General features: G+C 52.7%; 5 protein-coding genes across 5 annotated transcripts; 1 reads left to right on the top strand and 4 right to left on the bottom strand.

The window, feature by feature from the left end:
* Nucleotides 1-59: 59 nt before the first annotated feature.
* On the bottom strand, nt 60-1,687 carry LOC131210327 (uncharacterized). The gene is made up of 3 exons (XM_058203559.1): nt 1,338-1,687; nt 971-1,276; nt 60-909 (listed from the first exon to the last, which is right to left on the bottom strand). Exons 1-3 carry the CDS (start codon nt 1,638-1,640, stop codon nt 94-96), a joined length of 1,425 nt encoding a protein of 474 aa, XP_058059542.1. The 5' UTR covers nt 1,641-1,687; the 3' UTR covers nt 60-93.
* Nucleotides 1,688-2,043: 356 nt separating this feature from the next.
* LOC131210406 (GATOR complex protein WDR24) lies at nt 2,044-4,570 on the top strand. Its single transcript, XM_058203648.1, has 2 exons — nt 2,044-2,163; nt 2,235-4,570. Exons 1-2 carry the CDS (start codon nt 2,058-2,060, stop codon nt 4,568-4,570), a joined length of 2,442 nt encoding a protein of 813 aa, XP_058059631.1. The 5' UTR covers nt 2,044-2,057.
* An 82-nt stretch (nt 4,571-4,652) lies between these two features.
* On the bottom strand, nt 4,653-8,074 carry LOC131211671 (proton myo-inositol cotransporter-like). Its single transcript, XM_058205246.1, has 4 exons — nt 7,253-8,074; nt 6,756-7,176; nt 6,526-6,707; nt 4,653-6,452 (listed from the first exon to the last, which is right to left on the bottom strand). Exons 1-4 carry the CDS (start codon nt 8,072-8,074, stop codon nt 4,686-4,688), a joined length of 3,192 nt encoding a protein of 1,063 aa, XP_058061229.1. The 3' UTR covers nt 4,653-4,685.
* Nucleotides 8,075-9,008: 934 nt separating this feature from the next.
* Nucleotides 9,009-10,371, bottom strand: LOC131208643 (opsin-1-like). Its single transcript, XM_058201450.1, has 2 exons — nt 9,490-10,371; nt 9,009-9,416 (listed from the first exon to the last, which is right to left on the bottom strand). Exons 1-2 carry the CDS (start codon nt 10,201-10,203, stop codon nt 9,009-9,011), a joined length of 1,122 nt encoding a protein of 373 aa, XP_058057433.1. The 5' UTR covers nt 10,204-10,371.
* A 1,010-nt stretch (nt 10,372-11,381) lies between these two features.
* On the bottom strand, nt 11,382-12,584 carry LOC131211667 (rhodopsin-like). The gene is made up of 2 exons (XM_058205241.1): nt 11,862-12,584; nt 11,382-11,792 (listed from the first exon to the last, which is right to left on the bottom strand). The coding sequence occupies exons 1-2, from the start codon at nt 12,582-12,584 to the stop codon at nt 11,382-11,384; spliced, it is 1,134 nt and encodes a 377-aa protein (XP_058061224.1).
* Between the last annotated feature and the right edge of the window lie 1,329 nt (nt 12,585-13,913).

Raw genomic sequence — 13,913 nt, 5'->3', positions numbered from 1 at the left:
TTGTAAACAAACCACAGCTGATGCCGGTTCTTTGACGACTGTTTTTATTTTAGCCGTCTTCGGCGCTGAAGAGATGAAGCATAGACAATTGATTCAGCCAAAGCGCTGGCGCTTGACCTGTTCATAGCTACTACACGAAGGGCTTGTTGAACTGTGTAAGCCTGGCGTTGCTTTGAGCTCCAGCATTCCATTTTGTACGATTTTGCCACTGTTCGAGCGCTTCCAACTAACTATCTGGACAAAACCTTCACATCCGTCAACATGGTTACTGAATAGCTTCCGCTTTACACGTTCCTGGCAGATGGGGCACTGCATTTCGAAACTGTCGCGTGAAAGTGCGATTGTGCGGGTAAAGTGCGATATGAATCGTTCTGCCGCCTCACAACTGTACGACGTGCCGACGGGTTCCTCTGTATCGACGGTAATTATCTCGGCATTGGAACTGGACACAATTCTTGGCTTACCACTCGTAAGATCGAACGATTCGCTTACCGGCAGCTTCGTTTTGTGGCGTCCACGAATGTTGTCACGCTTCGGCAACATGTACCTTACGTTCACCGCGTACCGGGTTGAAACTTCTCCATCGACTATTCTGCTCATTTCGTAAATTTTGTAGTAGGTGCCACCGCAACAATCGGCGTGCTTTTTCCACCATTCGTTGTGCAACCCGGGCGCACCTTCGATCGATCGTACGATACCGTGGAATGGTTTGTAGTTGTGGCAAATTCCCGTGCAACGGTACCACTGGGTCCGGCAGAGCATACTGGTGTTGTTCAGCTTGTGGCTGAAGGAAATGCTAGTTTGCAGCATACTATTCAGGAATGTCATCATTTTACGAAAGTTGTCCCCATGTCCTCCATTAGGTTCCTTCACCTTCTCTACTTTAAGGTACGCGTGAATCATCTCGTGCTGCAAATAAAGTTTCAGATCATTGCACTAGCATTACGAGCCGATCCGCACACGTTCTTACCAGAATGATGCTGATAATCTCTATCCGTGGTCGCAGAACTAGCAACGCAGCATTCAATGCAATAGTATATCGGCCATTATCATCGTTAAAGTTTCGATTGGTGGTCACCGTACCCATCGTGGTGGACCAAACAACATTGAAACGTTTCGCTTTGAAGCGCGATTGAAAGTAAAGTGTATCCAACTTATCAAACAGGGCCTGAATGTCGGGCAGGACCTCGATGAATTGCCACTCAAAGTTATATTCGGGGTCTACCCAAGTTTGCAGTTCTTCTATAAAATATTCACGAGCATTCAGATCTGCGGGCTAAAAGAACCAAATTAATGCCGGCGACAAAAACGAAATGAGCCAACCTGCTAGAGCCTACCTCTGCCCGAAACACCTTACATTCCGCAATCGAATCATTGTCTTCGTCTTTGACCTCTGGTTTCACTGCTTTCGCCATGTTCTCCGTCGTTGTATCGGCCAGCACACTAAGATCATCGCCGCTATCCGAAAGCACCTCGATCGTATCATATTTTGCCTGCAACTTGATTGCCAACTGATGATCGCGCTCCACGGAATTGACGATAAAAACGTCCTCTTCGTCGGAACTTATCTCTAACAGTTCCTTGTCGAACTGGCTCTGTAGCGCCTGAGCTAATCTAAGATCTTCATTCTGATCGGACATTTTGGACACTCTACGAGGAAATCGACCACTGAATTCGGTGCAAACAAATTTCGTTTCCGAACCTAAAAGATTGCGGTGAAAAGAAAAGCGCAATTTGCACAACTGACGTCTGACGTCAGGTCCGATGAAAATGCTAAACGCTATGCTTTGTCAATCACATTTATTCTATGGTTGAAAAAAGGAAACAATACAACCAACAAAGCGTAAAATTTTACGGTATGGAAGTACAATATCAATATCAAAGTGAATGGTTGAAGCGAACAAAAAAAAAGGCCGTGAATGTAGAAAGCTGTTTGCAGTATTTCCACCGGGGTTTGCTATCTTGTCAACTGTTAGCAGCGGGTAAACAAAAACATCACGGTTCATCCAACTTTGCAGTTCCTGTGCTAGGAAGCTGGTTTGTATCATCTAGCGAGGATGGGGGACGTTAAAACGTGCTCTATTCGCATTTGTCAGGACGGGCACGCCAATGCGTTAGCATTGAACCGAGAGTACACACAGATCGCCGTTGCCGGAAGAAGCTGTAGGTAGCCGACTGTTCGTTCACTGGTAGCCGTACCCTGTAAATTCGCGCTATGTTCCGGCTCTTTTCAGTGCTGAAGGTATTTTCGATCGAAAACGATGGATTCACTGAGGTGTGTAACATGCGGGGAGGAAAGAACCAAAACCTTAGCTACTCGTCGAATGACGTGGCGTGGAGTTCGCTGGATTCGAACATCCTGGCGACGGCGGCCACGAACGGTGTGGTGTCCGTGTGGGATCTCTCAAAGTTTGGCCGGCAAAAGCAATCGCTGGTGTACAACGAGCACGAGCGAACGGCCCATTCCGTCGCGTTCCACGGCACGGAGGCGAACCTACTGATTTCGGGTTCGCAGGATGGAACGATCAAGTGTTTCGATCTGCGCACGGACAAGATCGCGGTCAATACGTACTTTAGCAATTCGGAGAGCGTGCGCGATGTAAAATTCAGTCCCCACGCGCCCAACACGTTTGCGGCCGTGTCGGAAAATGGAACCGTCCAGCTGTGGGACATTCGGCGAAATGATCGTTGCACCACGCAGTTCACGGCGCACAGCGGTCCTATCTACACCTGCGATTGGCACCCCATCCAATCGTGGCTGGCGACGGGCAGCAGGGACAGACAGATAAAGGTGTGGAACACGAGCCCCAAGAACTCGTCGCTGGAAAACACCAAAAACGTATCGCTCGAGTACACGATACACACGATCGCGGTGGTCGGTAGGGTACGCTGGAGGCCCGAAAAAATGTACCACATCGCCAGCTGTGCGCTCGTGGTGGACAACAGCATCTACATCTGGGACCTGCGGCGACCTTACATTCCGTACGCCTCGTTCAACGAGCATTCGAACGTTACCACGGGCATCGCGTTCAAGGGCAACGATCGGCACATGCTGCTGTCGACGAGCAAGGATTCGACCATTTTCAAGCACGTATTCAAGGACGCTATGCGGCCGGCACTGAAAGCGAACCCGCAAGGGGCCAGCTTCAACTACAAGGGCGATCTGCTGTACGCGTACGAGATGAAGGTGATCGCGCCGGCTCCGCCACCGCCCGTTTCAACGGGTCTGCTAAGCCAAGGCAGCGGGTTGCTGGGATCGCGTCAGAAAACTCCTCCCTCGGCCGACCAGTTCCACCTGGCCAAATCGAATCTGTCGAACTTTTTGACCAAAACCATCGGCACCGGCGGGACAAAGGATGTGACGAAGACGTCACTGCTGAAGGACTATCTGGCTCTGAAGGGCTGTGCCAAGGAGTACGTTCTCTCGGGGTCATCGCTGGCGGAGATCTGCGGCCACAATGCGGCCGTGGCGAAGAAGTACGGCAAATCGAACGTTAGCTTTCTGTGGAACTTCATTAGCCAGCTGTACGCGTACAGCTCGATCGCGAGCACGAAGCTGGAACAGCGCAACTCGAACTCCAGCCAACACACCGGCGGTCGCCTGATGGCCCAGATCTCCAACCAGTCCAGCACCGGGCGTAGCGAGGAGCGGGCCATCGGCAGTGGCAGCAACCCCAACTTGGGCCCCATCAGCAGCACCGCGAGCAACGGCAATGCCGACGATTTCGTGGAGTTTACGAGCAATACCAAAAATGCCAACGAACCACCGGGCTTGGGGCAGCTACTGTTGGTCGACGTCGAGCACGAGCGGTGCGAGTTCGTGTTCGGCGAGACGGAACTAACGTTCGATTCGGTGGACTGCATCAAGGGGTTCCGGAACGGGTTTCTGTACATGGGACCGCACGATATGGTGAAGGAGTACACGATTCCGTCCTCGAATCTGATCAACGCACACGAGCTGCACCCGACGCAACACCGTAAACATTTGGCGGTGGCGGAAAAATCACAGGAAACGTCCCCACCACCGAACCCGGCCCCGAGCTTCCTGAAGATAGCGGACCACAATCCTACGCCGCCCATCTGGCAGCCGCATCAGGTGCTGGCGGACTGTTTATCACTGCAGACGGAGGTCGGTGACGTGCAGACGTCCTCGTGTATATTGATGGCCCTCGGCGAAAGGCGCCACAGTCTGCAGATCGACGAAACGGTCCAGGAGAACTGGCTGCTGTCGTACATTGAACTGCTGCATCACCATCAGCTGTGGAACGAGGCGACACAGGTGATCAACAAAAGCTGGATACGGTCGGTGGCCGAGTTGAACCAGCAGTCGACCACCATGTACACTAGCTGTGGCCAGTGCTCGAAGCAATTGCTGAACGCGGTCGGCTGGTACTGTTCGCGCTGCAAGTCAGCCCAAAGCTCCAAGTGCAGCGTCTGCAATGGCGTCGTCCGCGGACTGTACGCTTGGTGCCAGGGATGTTCACACGGTGGCCACCTTGAACACTTGAAACACTGGTTCGCCAACAACCCCAAGTGTCCCAAGTGTGGCCACTTGTGCGAATACGAATGAGCGAGTGTGCTCGGTTTAATAAATGCACAAAGTGGGTAAGGTCTTTTGATTGATCCGATTTTTCATTTATTCAAAACCGAGTATGGTGCGGTAAGATGAATATGGAAAACCCCCGTCACATATCCGTTGACTCGTCATCACTGGAACTCAGGTGGAAGGCGGGATTTCTGGTTCCACCCTGTGCCACCCCGCCGGAACTCGCTTCATCGTTGATGACTATGGCGGGCGTCAGCTTGGTGGAGCTGTTGAAGATCTTACGCTCCTTCAGCATGCTGCTGGCGCCAGGGCCACTTTCGCACGTTTTCAGATCGTGGGCACTGGTCACGTGCCTTATGGGGCGCGCTTCTCGAGCCGGCACCGCCGCCTGTGTGTCCTGATGATGGCGCAGAAACTCCTCAAACTTTTTATTGCCATCCCACGACTGGACGTCGAAGGCGCGGGAGGGAGGCGGCCGTTTACCACGTGCCCGCACCGGACGCGTCATTGGTTGGGTTTTGTGCGGAGGCAGCGCCCGCTCCACGTTGGGCATCCCGGTTTTGAAAACCGGTTTCGAGCCCACCGAATGATTGCGCTCGACGCAACGGTTGTTCCCGGTGTGGCTAGCGTTCTTTGAGCGCTGTCGGGGCGGCGTCGGCACTCCAACCGGCGGCTGTTGGCTGGGGAGCGCTGATTCCGACAGTTTTCTAAACAGAGCGTGAGGGCTCCCGGTCCGGTTCGGGCGATCGTGGGCATTCTCCAGATTGTACGAGGTACGCGACGACGAACGGCTCAGTTCGGGCGACGAGGGCACGCTCGGTGAGGCCACGGAAAAGTCCGACACTGTGGTGTTGCGCGAAAGTTGTGACAGTTGCCGCGGGACCGACGAAATCCGGCGAGCTCGATCTACGTCGTCTTTCAACGGGTACGGTTTGGGGGGAATCGGCGGTGGAAGCGACTGCAGTTGAATACTGGCATCGGACAGCTTTGGCCCCGGTCGGGGTGCGACCGCCATGCTGGCCACCCCGCGGGCCGGTGAGATGAAATACGTTTCGATTTCCTGCAGCGACTTGCCTTCCGTTTCCGGCAGCACCTTGTAGAGGATCGCCGCGCCAACCAGTGTCACTAGGGAGTAGATCCAGAACGTGCCGGGCAGCGTGAAGGTGGCCAGCATGGACAGGAAACTTTTGTTGGCCAGAAAGCCAAAAATGTACGCAATTCCACCGGCCAGTCCGGAGCCGCCGGCGCGTACGTTCGGGGCAAACATTTCACCGATCAAGATCCACGGCACCAAGCGGATGCCGATGTGCGTCAGGAAGGCACTGCCCAGCAGGAGCGATAGTGGTACCCAGACGAACCGATTTTTGTTCACGTGCGGCAGCGGCACGAACACCTGGTCCGGGATGGCCGATTTGACGTACTCGCCGTAGCTGATCGTTACGTTGATCGGCTCATTGAGACTGTCGTTAACGTAGTAGTTCGTAAAGCTTTGTGCCGAATAAACAATGCCGTCCGCGGCGGCCGCTGAGTCGCTGCGGTTAGGCTGCCCCATGGCTGTGGTTGCGTTGAGCTGCGTCTCCAGGTGCAGCGGCAACACCGAACTGTTGGACAGCTCGGCGATCACCTCTCGCGACCGTAACGGTATCACGGTGATGTCCGCCTTGATGGAGGATACGTTTGCCACGACATTGTGGACGGCGGCACCGGGAATGTCGTTCAGGAAGTAGGTATAGGTGGCGGCTCCGAAGAAGCAGACGGCGCATCCGATAGTCGAGAGGAACACTAGCGGTCGCTTACCGGTACGGTGCACCAGAAACACGCAAAACAGCGTCCCGATCAGCTCCGTCAGCCCGAGCAGACACGTCGCGTAGTACTTGTTGATCGGCGCTTTCAGCGTGTGAAAGATCTAATGCGATAGATCAACAGCACGGGGCCGATTAGGGTGGGGCGGTTGGCGGCCGGTCGCTAAGGTCACATACCTGAACGGCATACGTTTGGAGCGTGGTCATGCCCGAAAAGTGTCCGATGAAAAAGCACAGCAGAATGATCCCGAATGGCTGAAGGAAGGCCCTTCGCGTGTAGAGCCGGGCCTTGTCGACGATCGTGAAGCCCTTCTGCAGCGCCACATCCTTCGTCATCTGTTGCTCAATCTCTTTGAACTCTTCGCTAACTTACCAAACGAAACGACAGGAATAATCTCGTGATGAACGAACTGATCGTCCTTCTGCGCCTACCTGTTCCGGAGACACCCAACCACGTAGCCACGCTAGTGCCACTTTAGATTCTTCCAACCGTCCCTTGCTGGCCAACCACACCGGACTCTCCGGTATGAGGAAGAGCAACAGGGCGGCCAGTACCGGGACGACGGAACTAACCAGAGCGACCGTGCGCCACTTCAGAAAGCTGCCCATCAAAAACTCCAACAGCACGCCCAATATGACGCACGTCGATCCGGTGGCTGCCAGCATGCCGCGGTAGCGCGGTTGGGTAATTTCGGCCACGTACGTCAGCACCGGCGCTTCGCCGAGTCCACCACTGAGCCCGGCCAGCGCCAGCCCCCAGTACAGAAAGGAGACGTCGCTCGCGTAGTGAAACAGCATCCAGGCGACAAAGATCGGAATGTTGATCAACTGGGCAGCGAACGAGACGTGGACACGTGGTTTGAATCATGGTTGGTTACGAGGGCCCGGCCCGACACCGCCTTACCTGCATTGCCCGCCGTCGGCCAATCGGTTGAGCAAGGGCACCGGAAAATATACTGCCCAGCGGGACGCAGATTAAGTTGATGGAGCTGAGCCACGAAATTTGCTCCTTGCTCAAGATCACATCCTTCTCGAGGGCCGGCTGTCGACCGTCACCGCCCTGGATGGCCGGGATCACTATGGTCGGGAAGCCGAGCGTCATGCCGTAGCCGAGGAGCAGCACATTCTTCACTCCGACCGCCAACGTTTGCGCCAGTGCCGCCTTCCGAGTGGTAAGCCGATCCGAGTCGGATCCGACACTGCCCCGCTTATCCTCACACTCGGGGTCAGACATCGCGCTGAAGTAGCAACTGGCAGCGGTACACTTTACGTAATCGAAGAACACGGTCCCCGGGTGGGTTTCAGCGTGCTGGGAGCGGTACTGATGGAACACTTCGCGATCACTGACCGTGGACCGGCTGGTGGCACTGGTGGCGCTCGTCTTGCGTATGGCCAACCCGAGCGGATCCGGATCGTGGAACTGTTCACCGACAAACTTTAGCTTCTCCTTCCGTTTGCCATAGTTGGTCTTGCGGACGGCCAACTGGTACGGATCGGGATCTTCGAACGTTTCGCCCTTCAGCACCACCTTCGGCTTTCGTTTCTTGCGCTCCTTCCGCTTCCGGTGATGAGCCTGGCAGCAGCCGGTGGCAGGTGATGGCCGATGGTTCCACTGTTGCTGCTTGACACGTTGCTCGGTACTGGGCTTCGAATCGCGATCACCGTCGGTCGCGATCGGTGATCGCTTTTGGCAATCGGCCGTGCTGCGGAAGTTTTGCGAATCCATTAGCACGAATTTGTTGATGGCCCGGGGCCACTGGAGGCATCGGAAAATGCCGTCACTGTTATCAAAATCGGGGAGGCCGCCCCTTGCCCCTTGTGTACGCTGTCGATTAGCACCGATCGGAGCGCGGTCGTCCGATGGGAAGGTGTCAATCCTTCGACTGGTTGTTGTTTTTGTCGGTGATACCGCTGATCTGGATTCGAATCCAACGATCGCGCGCGGCAGTTTATGGAGAATCAAATTTTGTGGCCTACAAAAATGGGGCGGCTTACTTACTTGTCTTTCAGTCTCATCCCGTCCGCGGGTGGTTTTGGGGCCCTCCGAATTCGCGTGGCGTAAGTGAACACTTCACTGCCCGTTGACCGGTTCCCAGCTTTGCCGGGTTTCGCCGAAAATTCCCCTCCACGCAAATCGCTGTTTGGTGCGAAAAAACAATATAGACCCGGTCAGTCGGCGGCCTTCACTAATCGATTCGATCTACTGACGGCCGCGCAGCGCACCGCGACTTCGTTCGCGTGTTAACGGATGGCAACTGTCCCGCGCAAAGTACGGCATTGCGAGACGATCGGCCGCCGCCGTCGATCTACGCGTCAGGGGATTTCTCGACGCGCGCGGCAGGCTGGTTGGAAGCGGAATCGGGGGCAGTGCCATTAGAATATTCTATTGCCACCCCGCCCCCCCAATGGGGGCCCCAGTTGTTCCCCTGGCCGGGGCGGGAATTTCGTAGGGTTTTATCCGAGTTTCGCTGATTCGCGCCAATTGTTGGAGCAAAACGCAACATCGTCAATTGATTCTGAAGTTTTTATTCATTAAATAAAATTTCCATTCAAAAAAGAAAATACAAACTTCAACGTTCACCGTCAACGCAGCGTGAGGTCCGTAGTTCCGTGCAAGGCCAATTCGTTATCTGCGAGGCTCCGTCAGTCGGCGGCCCGGTTTAGGCGGCCACCTTCTCCTCCGTGCAACCGGTGGTGGCCGACACCATCGACTGCCCATCGTCAGCCGGCGCATCCTGGCACGAGAGGGACGGGAACTTCTGGTACAGAGCCGCCCGGTACCTAGGATGGCTGATGCCGTACACGATCGGGTTGTAGACGGCGTTGGCCTTCGCGAACAGCGATCCCCAGATGGTGGCCAACGGGGTGATGGGTGCCGCCTTGAAGATTCCGGTATAGTTGATGACCAGGTACGGGGTCCAGGCCATGAACCACAGCGAAATGGTGACCAGGGCGACCTTGGCCAGCTTCATCTCGGTGCTAGTGTTCTGAGCTTCCTGGGAACGCAGCGAGGCGACGTTCATCTTCTTGGCCTGTTCTCGCATGTTCTTCTCGTGAGCCGAGACAGCCTGGGACAAGGGACAAATGAAACGGTGACAAGTTAGAAACGGATTTCGTTTGCCCATGGCCGTGGGACCTTACCTGGATGATGAAAATGTACGAGTAGATGATGCTGAACAGCGGCAGGTAGTACACGAAGCCCGAGTAGATCAGAATGTATGATCGGCTGGTGAAGTCCTGCGTCAAGTAGTCGGTTCCGCAGGCGGTCATGTTGCCCTCCGGCACGTATCGGTTCCATCCGAAGAGAGGGGCCAAGGTCCAGAGCAGGGCGAACGCCCAGATGCCCAGAATGCGCAGCAGCGCTCCGTTGTTGCCCATCGGCTTGGCCGAGAGACCCTTCACGATGACGTTGTAACGATCGAACGCAATCATGGTCATGGTCCAGATCGAGGCACAGCCGAACAGTGATCCAAACATGCCGTACAGTTCGCAAGCGAACGGACCGAGCACCCAGGTCTCGTACCAGCAGTTGATCACCATCGGCGGGGCCATGGTGAACATCATCAGGAAATCAGAGAAGGCCAAATTGACCACCAGCAAGTTGGACGGGGTACGGAGTGACTTGGTATTGGTGAAGATGTACATCACGCAACCGTTGCCGATGAGCGAAACGACTCCGAGGACGAAGATGGCGAAGCCCAGGATCGAGTGCCACAGCGGGTTCATCGGCGGAAACTGGTACCAGTGGGCGTCCACCATGTGGAGCATCTCCGGCGGGACCTTGTCAACCACCGTGACGTTGCTGACGACCGTCTGGGTCCAGGCGCTGAAATGGGGCTCCGCGTACGCTGCCATCCTGAATCGTTGCCGTAGACAGTTTCGCACACAACAGTAACGGGCTGCTCTCTGATGCTCTCAGGCGGTTCTGGTGACGGTTCTGTGGTGTGTGGCCACGGGCACTGTTCCCACTCTAAGGTCAAGCTGAAGAAAATCGCGTTTGATGGCGAACTACTCCAGGCTCACTGTAGCTACTGTGGAACTCTACTTGGACTGATCACCGGTGTTGTACCAAGAAACAACTCGTCCTTCGTACCGTCGGTGCCGGTCTTTTATAGTTCGGCTCCCAAATATGGCACTAATTCGATTAGCCGCGTCCGGCCGGCCCTACCGGCGGGTGTCCTGGTATTCATAATTTCGGAATCGCTAATCCTTAACGTAATAATTCGTGTGTCGTTGTGGCCTTTTTTTGATCCTGCTCTGCGGCCCAAGGGCACACGCACCGTACCTGACAACAGTGGCGCTCCATCGTGGTCCGTAAGCGTGGAGTAAAATCAAATTAAGTTCTTGTTGAGGTCATTTAATCATTCTTTCACAACTTTATTTTTGGAAGCAATGGAAATCAGCAAGGGATGCGATTTTTTTTGGACTGGATAAAAAATCATTCACTGAAATGATGATGTTTAATGATATCTTTCTGCGAATTCCGACTATTCCGCTACAATTGAATGTTACAACTTATAGCAAATTATTGTAATTTTTTAGATACAATGGTGGGTACCACGTGTGTAAATTCCAGAACTGTGAGGGGCTTACCCAAAAATAAAAAATAGCTATTTCGCGAGGGACTATACATATTGTTACCCAATCAACAGGCCCCCGTGTCCTTCCGTCCATTTTCCCTAGGGGGCAGACCTTGGTAAGGGTGGGAACTAAAAAGAAGCGCGATGCGGGTTCCCTTATTAATATCCTTCAGTAAAAGGTTCCCAGATTAGTTGATAGTTCTCTCTTTTTTCGTCGTATTTATAAAAGTTTGAAGCTTCGAAATTCACAAAAGATTGAATATGTAATAAACTAAGTATTGATCAATAAATAAATATTGAGATTATTATACGGTTGTTAGTGATTTAGCTGTTGCAATACTTCAAATTGCAAAGCAAATTCAAATCCAAAGTTCAAATAGTTCCACGAATTAGACCTTTCTTGCAATGAACTCGCTACTCCGACCCCTCACCGTGTCCGCTTTATGCAATGTTTCAGGTTCGTGTTTCACACCGATCAATAACCGTAGCGTTTGAAACAATCGACGTTTGGTCCATTTTATCCTTGCGGTAGGTCAACCACGAAAAACGTTGGCGCAGAGCTGCCTTATATTTCGGGTGGCTGATGCCGTACACGATCGGGTTATAGACTGCGTTGGCTTTGGCGAACAGCGATCCCCAGATCGTTTGAAGAGGTCCTATGGGCCCGGTGCCAAGGATACCTACGTAGTTGATGACCAAGTAAGGGGTCCAGGCCATGAACCACAGCGAAATGGTAACGAGTGCTATTTTCGCCAGCTGGATTTCTGCATTCCGCCCGATCCGCCAATGGTCCGCCGATCGAAGGGACACAACGTGCATTTTTCTCGCCTGCTCCCGCATGGTTCTTTCGTGGTCCGATACAACCTGAAAAGGAGAAAAGTTAGACACATGCGAAGGACACACAAAAAAGGCACTAGGACTCTTTGGTTTTACCTTTAAAATGTAAGTGTAGTAGTAGATGATCAGAAATAACGGTAACCAGTAAACGAAGGCCGAGTATGCGTAGATGTAGGAAACACTGACCCAATCCTTCGAAAGATAGTCCGTCCCACACGCGCTCATATTGCCTTCCGGAACATACCGATTCCATCCGAACAGTGGGGCTAAAGTCCACACCAATGAATTGGCCCACACTAAAAGAATCCGCCCCACCGATCCCCGGTAGGTGAGCGGATTGGCTGAGAGACCGTGGACGATGACGTTGTAGCGTTCGTACGCGATCATGATCATGCTCCAGATGGAAACGCACCCGGACAATGAGCCGAGCATTCCGTACACTTCACACCACAGGGCCCCGAAAATCCACGTCCCGTAGTACGAATTAACGATGACCGGTGGAGCCATCGTGAACATCATCATAAAATCGGCAAACGACAGATTGATCACCATCAGGTTGGAGGGCGTGCGTAGACTTTTGGCGGTGGAGAATACGAGAATCACGCAGCCATTGCCCACGATGGCAATGAGCGCCAACAGTCCCACAGTAGAGGCCAACGCTGTATGCCACCTCGTGTCTAATGCTGGAAACTGGTGCCAGTACGTATCGACGAGGTGTAACATTTCGGGCGGCACTATATCAACCATCGTCCAGTTGTCTACGGTAACTGTCCAGGGTAAGGGCTGTGGAATCTGAGGTCCAGTGACAAAAGTTGCCATTGCCCGACGATTCACTGCTCTTTGTAAAGTTTGTAGGGTAGAATTTGGCACTTTACTATTCCGAACTGGTTGTGGACGATATTAGAGGCACCGTCTAACCGTCTAACTGGATCGGACCGAATATTGCATCACGTATTTATACGAGTTTAATTCATTCAGAAGAGCCGCCGTAATTGGATTATTTCAATAAAATACGGTAGATTCTATGATTGACAGTAAACTCTGCAGGACAACTTAATCCAGATGAGGCAAGTCAATGGATGAACGATTGATTCATGTTTCTGTAGCAACGGAGCAATCGTGAGAAAGTGACTCAGTTGTTGAGTTTATTTTTGTTACAATCGCATGTCCATTCGGATCCGCATAGTTCACTGTCTATGAAATGCTTCTATTTGGCCCTAACCAAAGGAGGCGCATTGTCGCTCGTGTACGATTGCGCAAACACGCGGTTCTCCCAGTCGATTGAAATCATCATAGCAACCCGTTGGTAACTATCGTTTGTTACCGAAAAGAAATTGGCATTTGGAAAATGTCTTTTGCTAGCAACATTCAAACGTTTCGTAAAAATAGTCCTTCGGAGAACTTTCCATTCCAAGCGAAGCGAGGGCAGTTGGAAGGTGATGCGGCACAAAAATGCACCGAATACGATCAAAATTTCGTTTCGTTTCATGATGATTCAAAACCCGGTAAGCGATGGTGACGAAGCAGCCAATGGCCTTTTCATACATTTCGTGGGTAATGGCAATAGATTCTTTGTAGCGCTCCGCCGGGATCAGCTTAGGGAAGTGTACAAGAAAAAACTCACGCAAATTCTGGTAAAAAATGCCAACGAGCAGCTGGAAACATTGTACCGACAGGAGGAGGAACGGAATCCGCTGAGGAAAAGGATGAACTACTATCTGGCCAAAGACAACAGCCAGGACGCGCAGTATTGCTTAGAGCGGACGGACGATACTGTTACGTTTTGGAGCTACGGCAAGCGTCGGAATCAAAACCATCGATTGAACAACGCTTTTACTAAACCACATGACGAAAAGTTGGATGTTCAATTTGAATAAACCAATTGTAATCTACTTCCGGTGTGTCGTTCGAAAGCAATAAAGACAGTAACTAAGCGCTAATAACGAGCGCAACGATCCGAAAGGATTTTGAACCGATTACGACCAAGACCGGTTAGGAACCGGTTCAAGGAAAAAGGCACAGGTATTTTCATCTTGCATTTATTCTTTGCTCTATAAAACAATCTACTTTTAAAACATCGCAGCCTTAAGCTTTCTCTTCCGTGGCCTGAGTGGCACCGGAGGCAACCGACTGCCCATCGTCTGCAGC

Source organism: Anopheles bellator, chromosome 2 (genome assembly GCF_943735745.2).
Source record: "Anopheles bellator chromosome 2, idAnoBellAS_SP24_06.2, whole genome shotgun sequence".
Lineage (NCBI taxonomy): Eukaryota > Metazoa > Arthropoda > Insecta > Diptera > Culicidae > Anopheles > Anopheles bellator.
The sequence above is the reverse complement of the archived record's forward strand: the minus strand, read 5'-3'. Positions and strand labels throughout refer to the sequence as shown.